Here is a 21,228-nt window from a genome sequence, read left to right as displayed (position 1 = left end):
CAGACAAAGTCTGTTGTTTTTTTTATTCAAAATAACTGTTTTCTGTAAACCAGATCTATTAATTTAATTATGTGGCCCTCATGAGGTCAAGATAGTGTTGAAATTAACAATTTTATTTTCTATCATTTTTTTTGGTTTCAGGACTGTTTTGTTCTCAGTTTTTGTAATTACTGCCCCTAAGAAAGATGCTTAACTTATTATTGAAAATAATTTTGAAAAAGTAGCTTCAACAAAATTGCTGTTATAGAAAATACACGTTATATAAAATACAATAAAATGATAATGTTTCCTTATTTATTAGATTTCTAACTTATTATTGCCATTTTTATACCATTGTTTTTAAGCTTTTTGCTCTATTTATTTCCCCTTTATGGCCCCTAACAGCAACTATTATAAATGTGGCTCCTGAGTAAATGTATTTTCCGACCACTGCTCTGCTTCTGAGAGGCTCCGTCATCGGCAGATACTTGACCCCGTCCTGACCTTTTGTGCCGCAGGTACATGGAGTATTTCCCGCTGCCCTCCAACACCAGCTCCGACTACTACTTCGAGAAGAGCGCCAACTACTTCGACTCGGAGGTGGCGGCTCAGCGGGCGGCGGCTCTTCTGCCCAAGGCCAAAATCGTCACCATCCTCATCAACCCGGCGGACCGAGCTTACTCCTGGTACCAGGTGTGTGTCGGAACGATACGACCGAAGTATTGTCATCGAGGAAAGCGTGAGAAAGAAAGAGTACTTAAATGCTAGGCTGGCTAGGCTAACTATGCTAGCTATGCTAACGATCATTAAGGATGTTTGCAATATTGAGTGTATTTTCACTTTAATTTACTTTATTTCCTTCTTATTATCTCCTTTATAATCATGTCATTCTTTTTTTATTTGTGTAAATCATGTCTCAATTCCATTGTTTAGACAAAACACCTGCGCTAGCTAACGCCTGAAGCTAACTTTAGCGATCGCACACAAAGAATGAAATGGTCAAAAATATACTTTTTTTTTTTATTCTAAAGGGGCTTTTGCTCAAAGAAAATGTTTGTTTTGTATACACTACACAGTATTTAAACTACATTTTTAGAGTTATATTCCAAAAATGTGGTTTAAATTGACTAAAATCTAGACTAAATGGGTGAAAATAGTCGCTGAGAGTCTCAAATAAGACTAAAAATCTCACATACCTTTAGTCTACAGAGACTAAATAAAACAAGGTTGTTAAACTCAATCCCTCAATGAGCCAAAATGTTCACTAAAATCGCGGTCACAGGTTAAAAAAAAGTAATATATTTGTTGCCTTGTCAGTAAATGATAACGGGTCATTTTATCTGTGGCATCTATTAGGTTCTTGACGTTCATTATTGCTACTTAAACTAGTTTGAATCTAACAGACTTCAATGAAAAACAGCCTGACATGAAAACAGCTTGTTAATGTTAATGTAACTTCCTACTAAAACAACATTAAACGTTAATTAATGTATTAATTTTGTGGTTTCTCCCGCAGCACCAAAGAGCGCACGACGACCCGGTGGCGTTGAGATATTCCTTCCACGACGTCATCACGGCGGATCACAACTCTCCCGTCAAGCTGAGGGTGCTTCAGAACCGCTGCCTGGTGCCGGGCTGGTACGCCGTCCACCTGGAGCGCTGGCTCAACTACTACCACTCCAGCCAGGTACGAAGTGTCGGGTTTTAACTCCGCCGCTTGGCCCCCGGAACTCGACACGCTTTATAGATCCATGGCTGCCTTGAGAGGCTTTTCCTAGCTAATGGATGCTAATTTGACTCCCTCGTGTGCTTTCCGGTGACACGTTGAATCCATACGAGTACAGCAAATGGTAGCTCGCGGTGAGGAAGGCGCTGCCGTGAATATCAAGCAGCAATAAAGCCAGAAGAGCCAAATGTGTCGCCTACATAAGCAGGACGTAATGGCTTTTATGGTCCCGGGAGGAGGCTGTTGTAGTCAAATACTTGCAGAGAGTTAGCGTCGCAGTGTTGTGATTCTCCTTTTATTTCTTTGTTCAACAGCTGCTGGTGCTGGACGGACAGATGCTGAAGGCAGAACCCGCCTCCATCATGGATAAAATCCAGAAGTTTTTAAGTCTGACGAACGTCATCAACTACCACAAGATCCTGGCGTGAGTTTTTCAACACAATTTGAATTTGTTTAGCCGAGATTTGATCAGTCAAACTCGATAATGCGAGCGGTTGAAGTCTTTAACCAGTTTCAGTTAAAATAAAATTGTATATTTCACTCGGAGTGTGTATTGGCAAGAATCTGTTGATACGATACGAATCACAAAAATAGGACAACGATACGATATACTGTGATACTGTAGGAAAAAGTATATATTTGTAGTATTGTCGAGTACTTGACTCTGGTGTTGCCGAATTTTCAGACCACATGACTCTTGACGAAGTCGTAACTGCTTTTGTTTTGAAACCAAAATATGTCCAAACATCAGCTTTAAAAGTCGTGCAGTCGACTGTATCCTCTCGTCCTCAGTCATCGCCGGGATTTCACTCTTCCTACTAATGCAGAGGACTTTAATGAGTCCTCGCCAGAAGTTAATTTGCAATATTTGCGTGTTCATTGTAAATAAAAAACTTGAATTATTACATTTTAATAAACAAACAATCTATTCCAAAACAAACCGTAATTTTTTTTTTTATATATATACAGTTCTGTTAAATATATCAATAAAGTAATGTAAAAGATGCATTGTAATATGATATGATATAATGTGATATATTGCAATGTTTTAGTGTATCAATATTTTCTCACATATGGAGTGCATGAATGCTCCTCCCATGGTGCAACACTAATGGACTCAGGGACTCATTTATTCCTCGTGCTATTAGATTGTTTAATTATGAGTTTGGGGGCAGGATTGAAGTGAAAAGATGATGATATTCCAAGTTAATCTTTGTATCCTCGGTCTTCAATCTATGTTCTTTATCTTTAGACTTAGATTTTTACGAAGTTTTATCTTTCTATCTATTTTCATTTATTATCTTAAACACTGAAGGAATCTGAAAATGTCAGAAGATCAACACATTAATCCAAGAGTCTTTATCGTCGTTGTTGTTGATCTCAAAATGTGTGGATGTCCAGGTTCGACCCCAAAAAAGGATTCTGGTGTCAACTACTGGAAGGAGGAAAGACCAAGTGTCTGGGAAAGAGTAAAGGACGGAGATATCCGGACATGGACTCTGAGGTGATTCTACTTTTTAATCTTTTGTTTTTCTCTTTCCACTCTGGAAACTAAAGCCTCGTCACAATTGGTCGCGGTCATGTGCGATAACAGTGAGTCGACAGTTGTTGAACGAGCGAGAAGAGCTCGCCTCGGTTTTTTTTACCGTCTGTGGGAGCAGCTGCTCAAATGAAAACTGATTAGAAAAATTGCTCATCCACAGAAAGTTATTACAACAAGACTCTCTTTCTTTTTCTACTTTAAGCAAAAACTCCTGCTTTGTCTTTGACCCTGATGTTAGACATGCATTATAGTTAACCTAGTTAACGTTGAACTGGTATAATAACAGGTGTTTAAAGCTATTAGTTAAGTTCAAATCAAAAGTAGAAATGTTTACTTTATTTTCCATTTAAATGTCTTTCAAATTGCAGCTGAAATTTTCTTTTATTTGTATCTTTTTTTAAGATAACATAATACAAATACAAATAAATGAATTAAATATTTTTTATAGTTAAATATTTTTAAAGATTATTTTAATCATCAAAATTATTTTTTTTTATATAGTTTTATACTCTTTTTTTCTTTGTTTTTTTTCAAATAAAAAAAATATATATATTCATAGCCTTTTGGAATTGAATATAAAAATGTTGGCATGAGGAATTTATGCGCTCACATGATCGTCTTCGAGTCACATGATTGGTTGACAGTCTTGTCGGGTGACACTTATTATTCAAACTTTTTTATATTGAATTTTATTTAAAATGTATTTTTGAATTATTTGACAAGGAATATAAAACTCTACGTGTAAGAATGATTTAATTCATTTTGACGACAAAACATTTTTTAATACAAAAAAACAAACAATTTATCTCTAGTAATATAGAAATATTTAATGTAATTATTAAAAAGGTTAATTTTGATCAAAATAATTTCAAGTCTAAGCGTTCAATATACTGATATACTTCTATAGAGTCAACAAACCAGCGACACATTTTCAATCCTCTCCTCTCCTTCAGTCCCAGGTGTTCCTCAGGGAGTACTACCGGGACCACAACATCGAGCTCTCCAAGCTCCTCTACAGGATGGGTCAGGCTCTGCCCAGCTGGCTCCGAGAAGAGCTGGTCCACACCAGGTAGCATCACCGGAAGGTTTGGAGACTCTCACAGTCGACCACTTTACTGACGGGGTGGAATCCTGACGGACTCTATGACGGAGACGGGAAGAGATCGAGGGGGGCTAGCCACGCCCCCCCCCCCTCGACTCAGCGGGACTACTGAAGCCCCCACTGCCTGAAAGCAGGAGGCCACCTTCAGAACCACGAAACCCCCTCCTGGACCTTCTCTTCCATGCATGAGCTTCATGTTGAAAGTTGAAAGATCTGGAAGCACGCAAACCAAAATCTGGGTCCAGCGCACATAAACTTTGGCTTCCTGGCCGTCGTGGCCTTAACCCTGACAGGCCCCGCAGAACCTTCTTCACATTCAAGTGCCAGGACAGCGTCGTCGCGACCATGTGGACTTTTCATCATCTTTGTTTTGAACAGTGGACGCCGTCGGTTAATGTATTATTGTAGAATGTACCAAAACTAAACTAGAGTTCTTCACAGCGAGTGGACCGTCGGTGAGGAAAAAAGTTGCTGAAAGCACAATATTTAAAAAAAAGGCGGTCAAGGTCAGTCCTGATCCTACAGGTCACTGGAAGCACATGGGCTCAGACGAGGATCCTCCTTCAACCTGTGAACAAGATCATAAGCTAGCTGCTGTGCGCGAGGGAAGCGTTTCACGGCTGTTGTACAGAGCATTTTTAAACGTCAGCGTTTTATTTCGGTTCCATGTTGCTACTCACGCCGGCTGGACACTCGTCTCTGGGAGAAGCATCCGATTGGCTGTTACCACTTCATAGATGATATAACGCTGCTCTTATCGCAATAGTTTTGTACGATGTTCTGACGTAATAACGACGCACACGGTGGTCTTTTTTCGCTTTTGATTTCCTGACGTTGTAATGTGCAGAGCAGGCGATGAGGTTCGGTGGATTGTTCCCTCTCACTGCCAACCGTTGTACAGAGGTACCCGCTCCCTCCATACAAGTATTGATCGCGATGGTACTAATATCCTGGACTCATAACAGATTTGTAATTGTTGTCGATAATTTTTACAGTCTAACTAATATTGTCGGTGCTTTTTAATTTGCAAATAAAACACCACTGTATTTTTCAGTACCTTGACTTTTTCCTGTTTGTCAACCTCTTGAATTTCAATGAAAAGAGTGGGAGGGGCGTCGACACGTCCTGTGCGGAGGCTTGCAACGCGATAGTGTGACTCTTGAGTTGATCATGTTTCTTACGTTCGCTTAAAGACATTTTAGCATTCGACTTGGCAAACAAGTTAATATTCACATGTTTCATTAGCATCTATGCTAATATCTACAAGATAGCATATATGCTAATATCTACAAACTAGCATCTTTGCTAATATCAGCAAACTAGCATCTGTGCTAATATCTACAAACTAGCATCTTTGCTAATACCTATGAAATAGCATATATGCTAATATCTGCAAACTAGCGTTCATTCTAATATCTACAAACCAGTATTCATACTAATATCTACGAACTAGCATTAATTCTAATATCTACTAACTAGCATATATGCTAATATCTACAAGATAGCATATATGCTTATATCTACAAACTAGCATATATACTAATAAAGTATCTACAAACTAGCATCTGTGATAATATCTACAAACTAGCATCTTTGCTAATATCTGCGAACTAGCATATATGCTAATATCTACAAACTAGCATTAATGCTAATATCTACTAACTAGCATATATGCTAATATCTACAAGATAGCATATATGCTTATATCTACAAGCTAGCATCTATGCTAATAACTACAAACTAGCATCTATGCTAATAACTACAAACTAGCATCTATGCGAATAACTACAAACTATGATCTATGCAAATATCTACAAACTAGCATCTATGCTAATATCTACAATCTAGCATCTATGCAAATATCTACAAACTAGCATATATACTAATATCTACAAACTAGCACCAATGCTAATATCTACAATGTAGCATCTATGTGAATATCTACAAACTAGCATCTATGCTAATATCTATGCAAAATCAGCATATAAAATATTAGCCTATTAGCTTTTATCATGTTTGCTTATGCAACATCTACACATGTATCCATTAGCAAGCTAGCGTAGCATAAGAGTTAAATGATAATTAAACAAAATGTGATTGTTTAAAGAGGTTATGACACAAAACATAGTTTCAACTGTTTATCTCTGTCACTTCAAGTTGTTATTAAATTCTTTGAATTTTTTTCATGACCTCAAAATAAATGTTGCTATTGTTCACAAGCGGGAAAAACCGTCGTCAGCGGCAACAAAACCGGTCCGACGGCTTCATCACAAGCTTTGTTTTGTTTTTCCTTCATCATCGACGGTAAATGTTGTGGAACGAAGCCAAGCTTCGAATGACGCTTCATATCTTCGGGGACTTTCCACCTGTTAGAAGGAAGCGTTTTATTCCAGCTCACCTGAGAGGTTTTTCACCTGGACTCGCTCTCGTGTCGGAACCACTTCGGATAAAAAAATGTCCAGCGACCAAGCTCCGCTCGTGGTGGAGGAGACTGGAGAAGCTCCCCTCGTGGTGGAAGAAGCTCCCAGAAGGTAAAGGAATTATTTTCATTTTTTTTTTAATTTAATTTTTATTCTTGTTCCAGTTTAAAAACTTTTGCTTGTGTATCAGTGAGTCATAGTTGAACAAGTTCATCTGACTAGTCGTGATTTTGACGCCATTAGTCATAACTTTTTCCTAGAGGCTTCATTATGAACTGCGACGGTTCTGAAGGTTCATTGAGAGAAAAGCAATGGAGAAAAATATCCTGAGTGTTACAAGTAGTTTTTTAATGTATTATTTTTGGTAAAGACGTATTTATGGTATGTAGCTGGAGGGGCTTGATAGAGCAGGTTCTGCGTAGTAGGGATTTGGGAGAGCAGGTTCTGCGTAGTAGGGGCTTGAGAGAGCAGGTTCTGCGTAGTAGGGGCTTGAGAGAGCAGGTTCTGCGTAGTAGGGATTTGAGAGAGCAGGTTCTGCGTAGTAAGGATTTGAGAGAGCAGGTTCTGCGTAGTAGGGACTTCAGAGAGCAGGTTCTGCGTAGTAGGGACTTGAGAGAGCAGGTTCTGCGTAGTAGGGGCTTGAGAGAGCAGGTTCTGCGTGGTAGGGATTTTGAGAGAGCAGGTTCTGCGTAGTAGGGACTTGAGAGAGCAGGTTCTGCGTAGTAGGGACTTCAGAGAGCAGGTTCTGCGTAGTAGGGACTTGAGAGAGCAGGTTCTGCGTAGTAGGGGCTTGAGAGAGCAGGTTCTGCGTGGTAGGGATTTTGAGAGAGCAGGTTCTGCGTAGTAGGGACTTGAGAGAGCAGGTTCTGCGTAGTAGGGACTTGAGAGAGCTGGTTCTGCGTAGTAGGGACATGAGAGAGCAGGTTCTGCGTAGTAGGGGCTTGAGAGAGCAGGTTCTGCGTAGTAGGGATTTGAGAGAGCAGGTTCTGCGTAGTATGGACTTGAGAGAGCAGGTTCTGCGTAGTAGGGGCTTGAGAGAGCAGGTAGCTTGGATAAACAAAGGTATTGTCCGGTGTGTAGACAATAAAGGACAAATATTCAAAGTGCATGAATCCGTGGAACCAAAAAATGAAAATCAAGTTATTGTATTTGTAGAGAAATTTTCACCAGAAAATTAATAATACAAATTTGACTTTCTACATGATTTTATATATTTTATAATTTTTTTTTTTGTTTTTTTTAATGATCTTCAACCGAGCATCCAAAAATATTTCCTCTACAGGAGCTTCAACCTTCGCAACTTCAAGGTCCTGTGCGTGACCCTGCTGGTCTGTGTGCTGCTGGCCTGTCTCGCCGCCTCTCCCATCGCTCTGTTCCGGCAACGGCAACAGATCCAGGATCTGCAGCAGAGCTCGGAGGAAATGGAGAGATTCATGCAGCAGTCGATGAAAGGTAAAGAAAAAAGAATCGATCGCTGTCTCATTTCTTGTCGTCCATCCTACCTCTGACGCCACGTCTCCCTCTCTGGAGGTCTTTGTTGACGTCACAGGGAAGTTCATACTTTTAATATTGAAAAGTATTTTGGTTGAAAAACATCTGTTGACGAAAATCATTTTTGTTTCAAGGTAAAGTCAGAAACTTCATGAATCAGTCATTTGAAGAAGAGAATCATATAATCGAGTCATATGGAGAATAATAGGCGACAAATCCAAATTAAAAGAAATATAAATTATATTTTCGACTAAAGAATTGTTTGCGTCCACAGACGCGGTGAAGGAGCGACGTGTTCAGATGCACAGACTTCCTGTCATGGACTTCCATCTGAGAGATTTGTTTCCAACAACTGAAGCTCCTGTGAGTTCGACGTCAGAACAAAAGTTGAAACTAGTTTTAAAAAAAGTATTCAAGATTTAAAAAATCTCCAGCAGGAACCCTGGAGCTCTGAGGACCAGCAGCATCTGGAGAGTCTGCAGAAGGTTTGTTTGTTTTCCTTGAGTTCGACTTCAATGATCCACGTCTTAATCTGGACCAGGACCTGGACGCCTTCAACCAGACTTCCCGAATTAACCTGCAGGACCTGAAGGACCGGATGAGACGCTCCGACTGGCAGGTGCGACGCTCCACTCCCTGGGTTCTGATCAGATTAAAAAACAGTTTTTGTTTCGAAGAGCTTGGAGTCGTGGCTCAGGAACTGGCTGGTTTTCCAGAAGGCTCAGCGGGAGGAACCGGAAGTGACGACGACCACATGGGGTCAGAACTTTCAGCAGGTTTTCGGGATCCTTCGACACTTTATTCAAACGTTTTCCTCCTTCAGCTCCCGTCCTCGACTCCAAGTGTCTGCGTGAAGCCCAGAACGCCAAGTCCAGGTTGGGTTCTTACCGACCTCGCTGCGACCACCGGGGCCGGTACAGGCCGGTCCAGTGCTGGCACACCATCAGGATCTGCTGGTGCGTGGACCAGACCGGCGCCACCATCAACGGAACCACCTCCATCGGACGACCCAGATGCAACAACCGTGAGGTTTCTTTTTTCAGAACTTTATTATACGAGACAGAATCTGAGTTTTTCTTCTTGTGTTTCAGCCTCTTATTACGGCTCAGGCCTGAGGCAGTGACAGGTTCGTGGTTTCTTTATTATTATATCTATATTAAAATACTTTCAATTTAAAAGAGTTCAAAACAAAAACAAAACTTTTTTATTTTTTATTTAATTTGTAAAATAGACTTTACATCCATTGAAATTTCAATAAAAAAAACTTCAAAGCTTTTCATTTCAGTAAAAAAATGCAAAACTTTTTTCATTTCAGTAAAAAAATGCAAAACTTTTTTCATTTAAAAAAAAAAACTGCACATTTTCCTTCATTTTAATAAAAAAAAATAACTGTAAAACTTTTTTCTTTTCAATAAAAAAACTGCAAAACTTTTTTCATTTCAGTAAAAAAAATGCAAAACTTTATTCATTTCAATAAAAAAAACGTAAAACTTTTTTCATTTAAATGAAAAACTGCAAACCTTTCCATTTCATGAAAAAACTGCATTTTTTTATTTTTCATTTTAACAAAAAAAACTTTGTTCATTTCAATAAAAAAAACGTAAAACTTTTTTGTTTCAGTAAAAAAACTGCACATTTTCTTTCATTTTAATAAAAAAAAAACTGTAAATCTTTTCAATGAAAAAACTGCAAACCTTTACATTTCATTAAAACAAACTGCATTTTTTTTTTCATTTCAATTAAAAAACATAAAACTTTTTTCATTTCAATAAAACATTTTTTTTAATTTTTTTCATTTCAATTAAAAAACTTTTTTTATTCATTTTTCATTTCATTGAATAATTAAGACACAAAATGTCCGACACAAAATACGACCCAAACACAAAAGACTTTACTTCAATCATAGCATAAGTTAAAGATTTTATTTTAGTTGTAAAAAAAATTCAGTCTCGCCTTTTTTATTAACAACCTTTTATTTTATTTTTAATGCAAACTTCTTAATTTAAATTATATTTTGTGATTGAAGCAACTTTTTCTATTTTATCGAAGCAACTTTTTTTTTTTCATACAAGTTTTTGACCTTTTATTTAAAATTTGTTCTTTTTTTGCAGTTCCATGAAGGAAGGAGGACGATGGATCAAACGCTTTTAAAACTGGTTTAATTGTCTAATGACTTGATTGCTTCAACTATTGCAGTGCATTTTGGGATTTACAGGGTTTTTTGTCATCAGAAGAGTTAGTTCATGCAGGTCAGTCGGCCATTTTAGAAACTCAATCGCAGTAAAATCATCTTCAAATATTGATTCTGAATTTTTCCGATCAAGACAAAGTAAAAATGATTCCAACAAAATTTGTGTTTCTTGTGTTTTTTTGTCGCTGTTAGAGGTTGAAAAATATTTAAAAAACACTATATGTATATATATCATTATAATAACAATATAATTATTAATATAATAACAAAATTAACTAAAAAATGAATACAAAAATACATATTTTATCTTATAATACAAAAAAAATGATTAACAGCTGGACTGTTTAGTGAATTAAATAGATTATTTCAACTAAAATAAAAAGAGACAGAAAGAAGAAACAGATATAAACTGACAAGGACCGGTTCGTTACAGTCAGAGGGCCACATTTAGCCCCGGGACCACAAACTTAATCGATCAGTCACATGATCATCTGCATGATTGGCTACAAGTACGATCACGTATTTCGGTACTTTTTTTTGGTATTGTCTGCTTTTATTTTTATTGAATTTAAAAGGCTACAGATTAAAAAAAAACATTACATTTACAAGATTCATTTTTTCGATTTTTTTTAAAATTAGAATTAGAATTCATTGTTTTTAATAAAGTGATTAAATGTATTATTTAATAGACAAAAATACAACCTTTCCAAATATAAATAATAGAATTCAATAAAAATGTGTATTTTATCTTCCAATTACTTTTTCATAGAAACACTTGAGGCTTCAAAAAAAAACAGGACTTTTTAAGGTCAAATGTGTTTTTCCACTGAGTGAAGAATAACGATAATTGTTTTTTTGTTTGTGTGAAGAAAACTTCGTTTGCGTCTGATCTGCTTCCGGACACAAGCGCGGCTTGACTTCAAACGCTCGTCAGCGCGAGGAGAGAATCTTCTGGACGAAGCAGAACATCTGGTTTCCGTCTGCGGCGTCTGACCCTGAGGTGTTGCGTTCAAAGTCCTCCGTCGCTGCTCCCGCCAGTGATTTCATTAAAGATGTTCCGTCAGAAGTGCTGATGTTGTGATGAGCGAAGATAAGAATAATCCACTTATGAGCAAGTTTTGCGACGAGTCAGTTTTTGACGGAGAATCTAATTATTCTCTGGAACAAAACGTTGTTCAGGAAATAAAGTTTGTTTTTTAATATTGTCTTCACTCGTGAAAAGAATAAATCAATGATTTATAAAAACATTGATTTATGATGCGTTGTCTCGCATAAATGACTCGGTAAGTGAAGAAGTGAATCATAAAATTGAGTCGCTATAGAAGAAGAGGATCATATAATTGAGTCATATGAAGAAGAAGTGAATCATAATTGAGTCGTTAAGTGAAGAAGTGAATCATATAATTGAGTCATTATAGAAGAAGTGAATCATATAATTGAGTCATATGAAGAAGAAGAAAGTAATATAATTGAGTCATATGAAGAATAAGTGAATAATAGAATTGAGTCATAATAGAAGAAGCAAATCATAGAATTGAGTCATATGAAAAAGAAGTGACTCATATAATTGAGTCATTATAGAAGAAGAGAATCATATAATTGAGTCATATGAAGAAGAAGTGACTCATATAATTGAGTCATTATAGAAGAAGAGAATCATATAATTGAGTCATTATATAAGAAGAGAATCATATAATTGAGTCATTATAGAAGAAGAGAATCATATAATTGAGTCATTATAGAAGAAGTGAAGCATATAATTGAGTCATATGAAGAAGAAGTGAATCATATAATTGAGTCATTATAGAAGAAGAGAAACATAATTGAGTCATATGAAGAAGAAGTGACTCATATAATTGAGTCATTATAGAAGAAGAGAATCATATAATTGAGTCATTATATAAGAAGAGAATCATATAATTGAGTCATTATAGAAGAAGAGAATCATATAATTGAGTCATTATAGAAGAAGTGAAGCATATAATTGAGTCATATGAAGAAGAAGTGAATCATATAATTGAGTCATTATAGAAGAAGAGAATCATATAATTGAGTCATATGAAGAAGAAGTGAATCATATAATTGAGTCATTATAGAAGAAGAGAATCATATAATTGAGTCATTATATAAGAAGAGAATCATATATTTGAGTCATATGAAGAAGAAGACAATGATATAATTGAGTCATATGAAGAATAAGTGAATCATATAATTGAGTCATTATAGAAGAAGAGAATCATATAATTGAGTCATTATATAAGAAGAGAATCATATAATTGAGTCATTATATAAGAAGAGAATCATATATTTGAGTCATATGAAGAAGAAGACAATGATATAATTGAGTCATATGAAGAATAAGTGAATCATATAATTGAGTCATATGAAGAATAAGTGAATCATATAATTGAGTCATTATAGAAGAAGTGAAGCATATAATTGAGTCATATGAGGTAAAGTGAGTCGTAGTATGTTTGGACTCGTCACTGAAGCGAGTCTCCAGTGAAGCTCATGCATAATTGAGTGCAAGCGGATCCTTGGCTGTGACTCACCATGGATCCTGTGGAGCCTGTGAGTTAAACTCGTTCATCAGAAGCTTCATGATGTCTGTTCAGGTTGTTGTCGTCGACAGAGTCCGAGTCACAGTGTTGATGGATCCGACCTCAGGTGAGGAAGAGAGTCTTAGTTCCTATGACTCTGTGTTTACTTCTTCATTGTCTCCTCAGAGGGAGGAGGAGGTGTCTGCGTCCACGAGGACGGAGGAGGTCTGGACCTCAGAGGACCAGAGGTAGATTCTTCACAGGATCTGTTGCTGCTCATAATGTTTGCTTTGATTCCAGAAGACGAAGAGCTTCACGTTCGATCAGGTTCTTTCTCTGGAGAACAAAGTAAGAATATTTCTCTCACTTCAGTGAAGATTAGCTCCTGTTAGCTTGATGCTACTGTGTTCAATATCCATCCATCCATCCATCCATCCATCCATCCATCCATCCATCCATCCATCCATCCATCCATCCATCCATCCATCCATCCATCCATCCATCCATCCATCCATCCATCCATCCATCCATCCATCCATCCATCCATCCATCCATCCATCCGTCCGTCCGTCCATCCATCCATCCATCCATCCATCCATCCATTCAACCTTCATCCATCCATCCAACCTTCATCCATCCGTCCATCCATTCATCCATCCATCCATCCATCCATACATCCATCCATCCATCCATCCATCCATCCATCCATCCATCCATCCATCCATCCATCCATCCATCCATCCATCCATCCATCCATCCATCCATCCATCCATCCATCCATCCATCCATCCATCCATCCATCCATCCATCCATCCATCCATCCATCCATCTATCCATCCTTTAGCTCATCCATCCATCCATCCTATAGTCCATCCATCCATCCATCATCAGTCCATCAACCTGTCTGTTCATCCATTCATTCATCCATCCATCCATCCATCCATCCATCCATCCATCCATCCATCCATCAATCCATCCATCCATCCATCCATCCATCCATCCATCCATCCATCCATCCATCCATCCATCCATCCATCCATCCATCCATCCATCCATCCATCCATCCATCCATCCATCCATCCATCCATCCTAGAGTCCATCCATCTATCCATCCTTTAGCTCATCCATCCATCCATCCTATAGTCCATCCATCCATCCATCATCAGTCCATCAACACGTCTGTCCATCCTTTAATCCATCCATCCATCAAGCTCTCTATCGTTCATCTATCCATTTATTATATTATTATACCATGTATTCATCCATCCCCCTTCCTCCATTCATCCATCCATCCTTCCAGCCATTTATCCATCCATCCCTACATCCCTCCATCTCTCCATCAAATCCTCCCTCCGTCTATCCACCCCCCTCTCACTCCCTTCCATCCGTCCCCCTATCCGTCTATCTGTTGTTCACTCTATCCATCTATCTATTTATCCATCCATCTCTCCCTACATCACACCCGCCCTCCCTCATCCCCTATCCATTCATCCATCCACATGTACATCCATCCTTCCTTCCATTTGTCTGTCCGTCTCTCCCTCTATCCATCCATCCATCTATTTACCAGTCTCTCAAATCCATTAATTCCGCTCTCTATCTTACTGTCTGTTCATCCGTCCTACCCTCTTTCCATTCTATCCACTAATTCATCCATCTCTCTGTTTATCCATCCATCAATCATCACCTTTATCACAAATCGTTGCGTAAAAGTGGATTAAAGTGTCTGTGAGTCGACAGGTTGATGTGAGCGAGTTGTTGCTGCTGAACGAGTCGGTCTCTGCTGGTTATACTGGAACTCTACTGGTCTGTGGAACTCTGACACCTGCAGCCAACACTCTGATCCACGAGCACATTATAAAACAGGTAATAGAATAACGTTGCTTCATTTTTTTACTTCCTGTTTCTCATAAATCTACTTCCTTTTCCCAGATCGTATCGAACCTCTTCCATCACGTCTCACGAGAGAAAGAGGAATTTTTTATCTCAGTTTCTTTTCTCCAGGTTTGTTTAGAGAATAAAAATCATATTTTCAATTTATGACTTTTATATATTGACTATGGCTTCTGCTTCAAGTTGTTCCTTCATTATCCTCAAATGTAGTTTCGACCAGATGGCAGCGCCGTGGACTTCCTGAGTCTGGATAAAACCAGCCGGGATTACGTGGCTCACCTGGTCCCCGGAGGGTGAACCCGCCTCAGAATTCAGTCCAAGAACCGATTTTTAATTGTTCAATTCAAGAATGTTTTTTTTTCATGTCTCAGCCTCATCCGAGGATTAGGTGAAGTGTGCGTCGGCTCTGCAGACGAAGCCCTCGGCTTCTACGACACCTGCAGGAAAACACTGAAGCAAAAAGAAACCAGCGGGTGAGGTTTTAGAAGCGAGAAATGAAGGATTTCCTGCAACAGCGTGATCCATTTTTTTGTTCCCTCGCAGCTCCTTGTTGACGGTGACTGTGGAGCAGAAGCTCCAGCCGGAGTCCGGGCCAGAGTTGCGGGTTCGACGCCGCAAACTGCAGCTGTTCATCCTGAGCGGAGGAGCCGTCCGGTCTGACCTCGAGGGGTCAGTGGCAGCAGCTGTCCATCACGGGGCTGGTTTTGGTCCGGGGTCAGGAAGTGAACAATTCAGTGTCAGGTCACCGTTCAACCCATGTTTCCATGACGGCGTGGAAAAGTTTTGCTATTCAATCAATATTAAATGAGTTCCATTCGAGAAGCAAATGTTTACGATAAACTCCATCGATCTATAAATCTGATCATAAAGTTGTTTTGATGAAGTTTTATAGTAATTGCTAATTGAGTTAATTCTCCGAGACACTTGGAGATGATCCAGAGAAGCTCTCACAACCTGTTATAATTCCATTTACACATTTTTAATTAAGTAAAGTAGCGATGGCAACACAAGATGAATCTAATGTATCCTTGTGAAGTCCACAAATACAACGGGAAGAATGGAGTGGCTGGAAACAAAATGTAGTAAATCTGTGAGAAATAATCCAATCACTGATGTCTGAGTGTTTGAGTGGGTTTATTGGTTTAGAGATAAAATGTCATTTATCACAGAGACTTTTCTACAGAAGTAGGAGGTGAATGTAATTATTTTTGTAAGATTTCGTATCTTGTAATATTTGTATCTTTTGAGCCGTGATATTATTTTTCTGCAAGTATTTGTAAAAATACCTTACATTGATATTAGTACTTAGTGATATTTACATACTGTATTATTCATAACTCATGATATTAGTATGTAGAGGTATGAGTATCTCATGATATTAGTATGTTGAGATATTCGTTTCTAATTATATTAGTACATAGAGGTATTAGTATCTAATAATATTAGTATGTAGAGACATTAGTGTCTAATGATATTAGTATGTAGAGGTATTAGTATCTAATGATATTAGTATGTTGAGATAATAGTTTCTAATTATATTAGTATGTTGAGATATTAGTATCTAATTATATTAGTACGTAGAGGTATTAGTATCTAATTATATTACCGTAGTATGTAGAAGTATTATTATCTAATGATACATGTATGTAGAGGTATCATTATCTTATAATATAAGTATGTAGAGGTATTAGTGTCTTATGATATTCGTTTGTAGAGGTATTAGTATCTAATGATATTAGTTAGTAGAGGTATTAGTATCTAATAATATTAGTATGTAGAGGTATTAGTATCTAATGATATTAGTATGTAGAGGTATTAGTATCTAATGATATTAGTATGTACATGTATTAGTATCTTATAATATAAGTATGTAGAGGTATTAGTATCTTATAATATTAGAATGTAGAGGTATTAGTATCTAATGATATCTGTAAAACCATATATAATATGCTAAAATATTGTAAGGCATAGCTTCTAGAATAAGTATCATACCCTTAGCAAAGTTAGCTATTATCCACTGATGCATCGTTAGCATCATAATGCTACATGGCTACAATGCTACAAATATTAGCCACTCAGCTTGACATCTTCAGCTCTATGTCGTTTGATACTTAGCTTAGCATATTTAGCTGTGGTTTTATTGGGTTTGTATAAACTCAGCTGAGATCTTAACCTATCACTTTAGTGTCCAGGACTAACAGTTTCTGTCCACTCAGTTTTTAAAATGTGTTTTTTTGCCGGTTAGCTTAGCATCTTTGATGTTACCAACTATCAAACTAGCTGAGAGTCTTCATGAGATATCTTACATTGAAAGCTAAATAGATAATACATAGATTAAATATAATTCTGTTGTGAATGAATCAATCAAATAAAGTGTTAAACTACTTATTCAACGTCACATTCGTGCTTCATTCATGCTACGTCTCTCAGGGTGAATCCACTCGCTGAAGTCGTGGAAAGATGCGAGTCCGAGAAAACTGAAGACCTTCAGTCTCGACTTCTCTTCGACGCTTTGAACGGAAACAGCAAAACGCTTCTTCTCTACTGTGTGCAACCTCGAGGTATGTGTGGAATAATGTCTGGAGGATCTTGTTTTATTCATTATTTTAAAGATGACATAACCATCTTTATTTTTGTCCAGGTGGTCCGGACGATGACACCGAGTCAGCTTTAGCTTTGGCTCAGAAGGTGAGAGGTTTCGTGTCCCAGCCGGTCGTCGGCCTCTGGTGTCCGAAGACGACGGAGAAGAAGGTCAGAGAAGAGATTTCAAGGCTCAGGATCAGAATGATGTCACAGGATTCAACAGATTCGAAGACCTGCCTCGCCAAACTCACTGAGCTGACCCTCGTCCTACAGGTAACACCAGAAAATAACAACATTTTATTTACAATCGACCGCATTATTGGGATCACAAAGATATTTAGGTTGTCAATCAAGTAAAAGTATTCAAATAAATGTAATTAAACAATGATAAGGAAAAGCTGTAAAAACGGATCATTTTAAATAATTTAAAAAGAAAATAAGGGACAAATGCGGTACACAATTCAACAGTCATGGTAAAAATAAATAGCTTTAAAAGTGAGTCAAATAAATATCTTAATCGCCCGAATTCTATTATGAAATATATGTTTTAAAAAAGAAACATCTGTTTAAGACAAATTATTAATATAGGAAAAGATTATCGGTCATAAGATATTAGGAAAAAATATGTTCATAAGGAACACATGGGACAAACGGTGAACACAAATAAACAAGTATTGGAAAAATAAAGTTGTTTACTAGTCAAGTAAAAATAAATTTTTAAGAAAATAATTGCCCAAATTCAATGTGTTTTCAACTGTGGTATTTTTGGAAAAAAAGAAATTGCAGGTCAAAACACAAAGTATACAAATTGTGGGTGAAATGATTGCTAATTAAAATAGTATTTTAAAAAACACCTATTGTTTTCAAGATTTCTCTAACATTAAACCAAAGTAGCATTTGTTAATACATTTTAAAAATCTAAAATGTTGGATATAAAGCACAAAACTGTATTGTTTGACATTTTTTAGAATACATAAAGAAATAAGACAAAATACATTTTTGACTTAAATATTTTCATTATTTAGTAGCATAAAAGGTAGTCAATAGAAGAGGTTTGAGAAAATATTGATGTGGCAATATCCTGCAATGTTTTTTATTGTTTTTATTATTATTTATTTACAATTAACATTCAAATATTCACGACATTTGTTCATTTTTGTGCTGCAATTAAACATCCGGCCAGTAGATGGCAGCTGTATTCTCTGCAGCTAAATGGAGAAAGAAAACCCCCGAGATCCTGGTGAAGACTGAGGACGAGAGGATACAGTCGACTCCAGCAGCTTTTTTTTCTTAAGCTGATTTTTTTGACATATTTTGTTTTCAAAACAAATTAAATCATATATAAATTCTGCAACACCAGAGTCAAGTACTCGACAGTACTACAAATATATCCTTGTTACTACAGTATCACAATGTATCATATTGTTGCCCCTGTATCGTGATACGTAGGGTATTGTCAGATTCTTGCCAATACACACCCCAGTAAATAGCTCAGCATAGCATTAGATAAACAATTGTGAAGTAAGTACAGGTTAAAGAACTGCATGTGGTGAAATATCAGTAAATAAACAGAGACAAATGGCTGAAACCCTTTTTTTTTTTAAACCGACCAGATTGTGAAAGATCAGTCCTGGGAGAGAAGAAGGGACCTCTCAGACGAGATAAAGAAGCAGCTGGAGGTTGGTAAATCCACACAGCATTGTAAGAACATGACAGCTCCCTGTTTACAGTGAAATAAAGCAACAATTTACATTCGTTTGACAGTTTTCTCCGTCGCTAAAGGGGGCCTGGCAGCTCTGTGGAAACATCAATCCCCCTCTCACTGACTCCAGGAGGATTATAGAGGATCAGCTGAGGCGGGAAATGGAGGAGCACGTCAACGGTAATTTGCATCCTTAAACATGTGGCATCGCGGACAAACAGTGACAGCAGATACTCGTGTTTACGCCCAGAACCCACAGGGAATGTGGAGGAGAGGGTGAGGAGAATCCAGCTGCTGGGGGAGGCTCTCAGAGAGGAGGCATCCGTGGGAGAAAAATGCCAAAAAGTAGCAAACTGAAATTAATGTGGTTTTGATTGAAACATGTGCAAAAAAGAACCAGATTGACTGGAAGTTTCACGACTCGTCTAAGGTGGAACACGGTAACGTCGGGGAGCGTAGGAGGCAACTTCGGGAGGCGCACGAGGAATGTATTCAGGAGGAGGTGGAGAAAATGAAGGGGGACCTGGCACGGCTACCAGTGAGCTAATAAGATTCTGTTGTTTCAAATTATGCAGACAGTGATTTATGAGGACAGATGACGCTGAGTCAGGACAAATTACTGCAAGTCTGCATTCTCTAGTGAACTGTGGGAACCACTGCGCTGCATTTTTGATGATTTTTCCTCGCTTCGCCCCCCTGATAGACGGAGGGTCCTGAGAGAGAGCTGCTGCTGCTGACCGGAGAGAGGAAGGTTCTCCTGCTGCAGATAGAAGCGTTACGTGCTCAGGTCCGGCAGGCCCAGACGGACCTGGAGAGTGAAGACAACAGACACCGGGAGGAGCTGAACTCCCTGAGGAGTGAGAGTCTTCAGGTATATGCAAGTCAATCAGTCAATTAAATATTAAATCTTTTAACTTTTGAGATGTTAAATTCAAGTTGTCGCGTCTCCTCAGGTGCTCGGCGAGTTCCGTCAGGTGAGCGAGGAGCTGAGGAAGAGGTCAGAGGTCAGATACAGGAGCGTGCTGCTGGAGGCCGTGCAGGACGCCGTCCGCCTGTCCGCTCAGAACCAGCAGCTGCGGGCCGACAACAAACGACTGCGCAAAGGTCGGACCCCCTCGCCTCCCACGCGCTCCTTCCACCTCGGATCTTTTACGATCGCATGATTCATTTTGTGTTTTTGTTTGGCAGAACTGCTGGAGGTGAAGGATGCCCTCGCTGCGAGAGCTGATCCGTCGACAGGAACCCCCGTCGTCCAAACAGTAAATACATGAATAAACAATGTGAAAAACATCAAGGTGTCGGCACGAACGGATCATATTGACAACATTATACGGCCGCCTCACATCCTGTTCTTTAGATGTTTGTTTACTCTTGGACTGACGTCTGAAATCTCACCAAGACATTATCAACGTGAACCCGGCAGGTTTGTGTTAGACTCTCCAGGCGACATAATTACATTGTTATACTCAAATATTAATCATTTCACTGACTTTTTGTGCTCATGGTTAGTTTAGACTTTCTTTATTGTCATTGCACAGAAGAACACAGCAGTGAAAACTGGCAACGAAATTTCGTTGCTCGGCAACCGTTTAAAAAACACAGCATAGGGTGATTGTATACATATAAATATTAATAAGTTATAAATAGTGCAATATAATATAAACAACGTAAGTAACATTTGTTTTTTTTAGGGTCAAGGTGACCCGAAGGTGGTATCCCTTGCGTTGTCTCTGGGTCGGGTATTCGGGTCACCTTGAAAGTATATACTTTATTGAATATTGTTTTGATTGTTTAAGCGCTTTGTGACCCTGGTCTGGAAAAGCGCTATACAAATAAAAATTACTTACTTACTTACTTACTTACTTAATTACTTGACCAAGAGATTACGCAAGAGTTAAGATTAATAATTAATAATCCCTTATTTTAGTAAATTTTGCGTTTGAAATATAAAGATGACCTTTTGAATTAAGAACAGACAAGATTCTCCTGTTGTTTTTCGTGATCGGAATCTTAACTGAAAATATTTTATTTTGCTTGGTGATGAACAGAAAGAGAGAA

At 38.1% G+C, this 21,228-nt stretch overlaps 3 protein-coding genes across 4 annotated transcripts in view; all 3 read left to right on the top strand.

Annotated features, from left to right (window-relative positions):
- The window catches only part of LOC148072025 (bifunctional heparan sulfate N-deacetylase/N-sulfotransferase 1-like), a 66,698-nt gene extending 61,292 nt beyond the window's left edge, over positions 1-5,406 (top strand). The window contains exons 12-16 of the mRNA XM_087798711.1: positions 498-672; positions 1,496-1,666; positions 2,020-2,129; positions 3,107-3,209; positions 4,202-5,406. Of these exons, the coding sequence (XP_087654837.1) occupies positions 498-672; positions 1,496-1,666; positions 2,020-2,129; positions 3,107-3,209; positions 4,202-4,321 (679 nt within the window). The 3' untranslated portion in view covers positions 4,322-5,406. The remainder of the gene's footprint in view (positions 1-497; positions 673-1,495; positions 1,667-2,019; positions 2,130-3,106; positions 3,210-4,201) is intronic.
- A 1,291-nt stretch (positions 5,407-6,697) lies between these two features.
- Positions 6,698-10,611, top strand: cd74a (CD74 molecule, major histocompatibility complex, class II invariant chain a). 2 transcript variants are annotated; one of them, XM_087799484.1, is made up of 9 exons: positions 6,698-6,881; positions 8,053-8,222; positions 8,536-8,624; positions 8,699-8,746; positions 8,803-8,880; positions 8,939-9,020; positions 9,085-9,285; positions 9,353-9,387; positions 10,373-10,611. In XM_087799484.1, exons 1-8 carry the CDS (start codon positions 6,805-6,807, stop codon positions 9,382-9,384), a joined length of 777 nt encoding a protein of 258 aa, XP_087655610.1. In that variant the 5' UTR covers positions 6,698-6,804; the 3' UTR covers positions 9,385-9,387; positions 10,373-10,611. The 2 variants fall into 2 exon arrangements, with proteins under 2 accessions (XP_087655610.1, XP_087655609.1); XM_087799483.1 differs by having other exon boundaries at positions 6,701-6,881; positions 8,696-8,746.
- A 2,394-nt stretch (positions 10,612-13,005) lies between these two features.
- On the top strand, positions 13,006-20,570 carry LOC148072023 (uncharacterized). Its single transcript, XM_087798637.1, has 17 exons — positions 13,006-13,023; positions 13,068-13,119; positions 13,179-13,240; positions 13,293-13,340; positions 14,733-14,858; positions 15,096-15,178; positions 15,257-15,358; positions 15,429-15,554; positions 17,316-17,446; positions 17,527-17,741; positions 19,082-19,147; positions 19,233-19,350; positions 19,421-19,515; positions 19,601-19,708; positions 19,874-20,041; positions 20,124-20,274; positions 20,359-20,570. Exons 1-17 carry the CDS (start codon positions 13,006-13,008, stop codon positions 20,439-20,441), a joined length of 1,752 nt encoding a protein of 583 aa, XP_087654763.1. The 3' UTR covers positions 20,442-20,570.
- The last annotated feature ends 658 nt before the right edge of the window (positions 20,571-21,228 follow it).

Source organism: Callionymus lyra, chromosome 9 (genome assembly GCF_982586985.1).
Source record: "Callionymus lyra chromosome 9, fCalLyr1.hap1.1, whole genome shotgun sequence".
Taxonomy (NCBI): domain Eukaryota; kingdom Metazoa; phylum Chordata; class Actinopteri; order Syngnathiformes; family Callionymidae; genus Callionymus; species Callionymus lyra.
The sequence above is the reverse complement of the archived record's forward strand: the minus strand, read 5'-3'. Positions and strand labels throughout refer to the sequence as shown.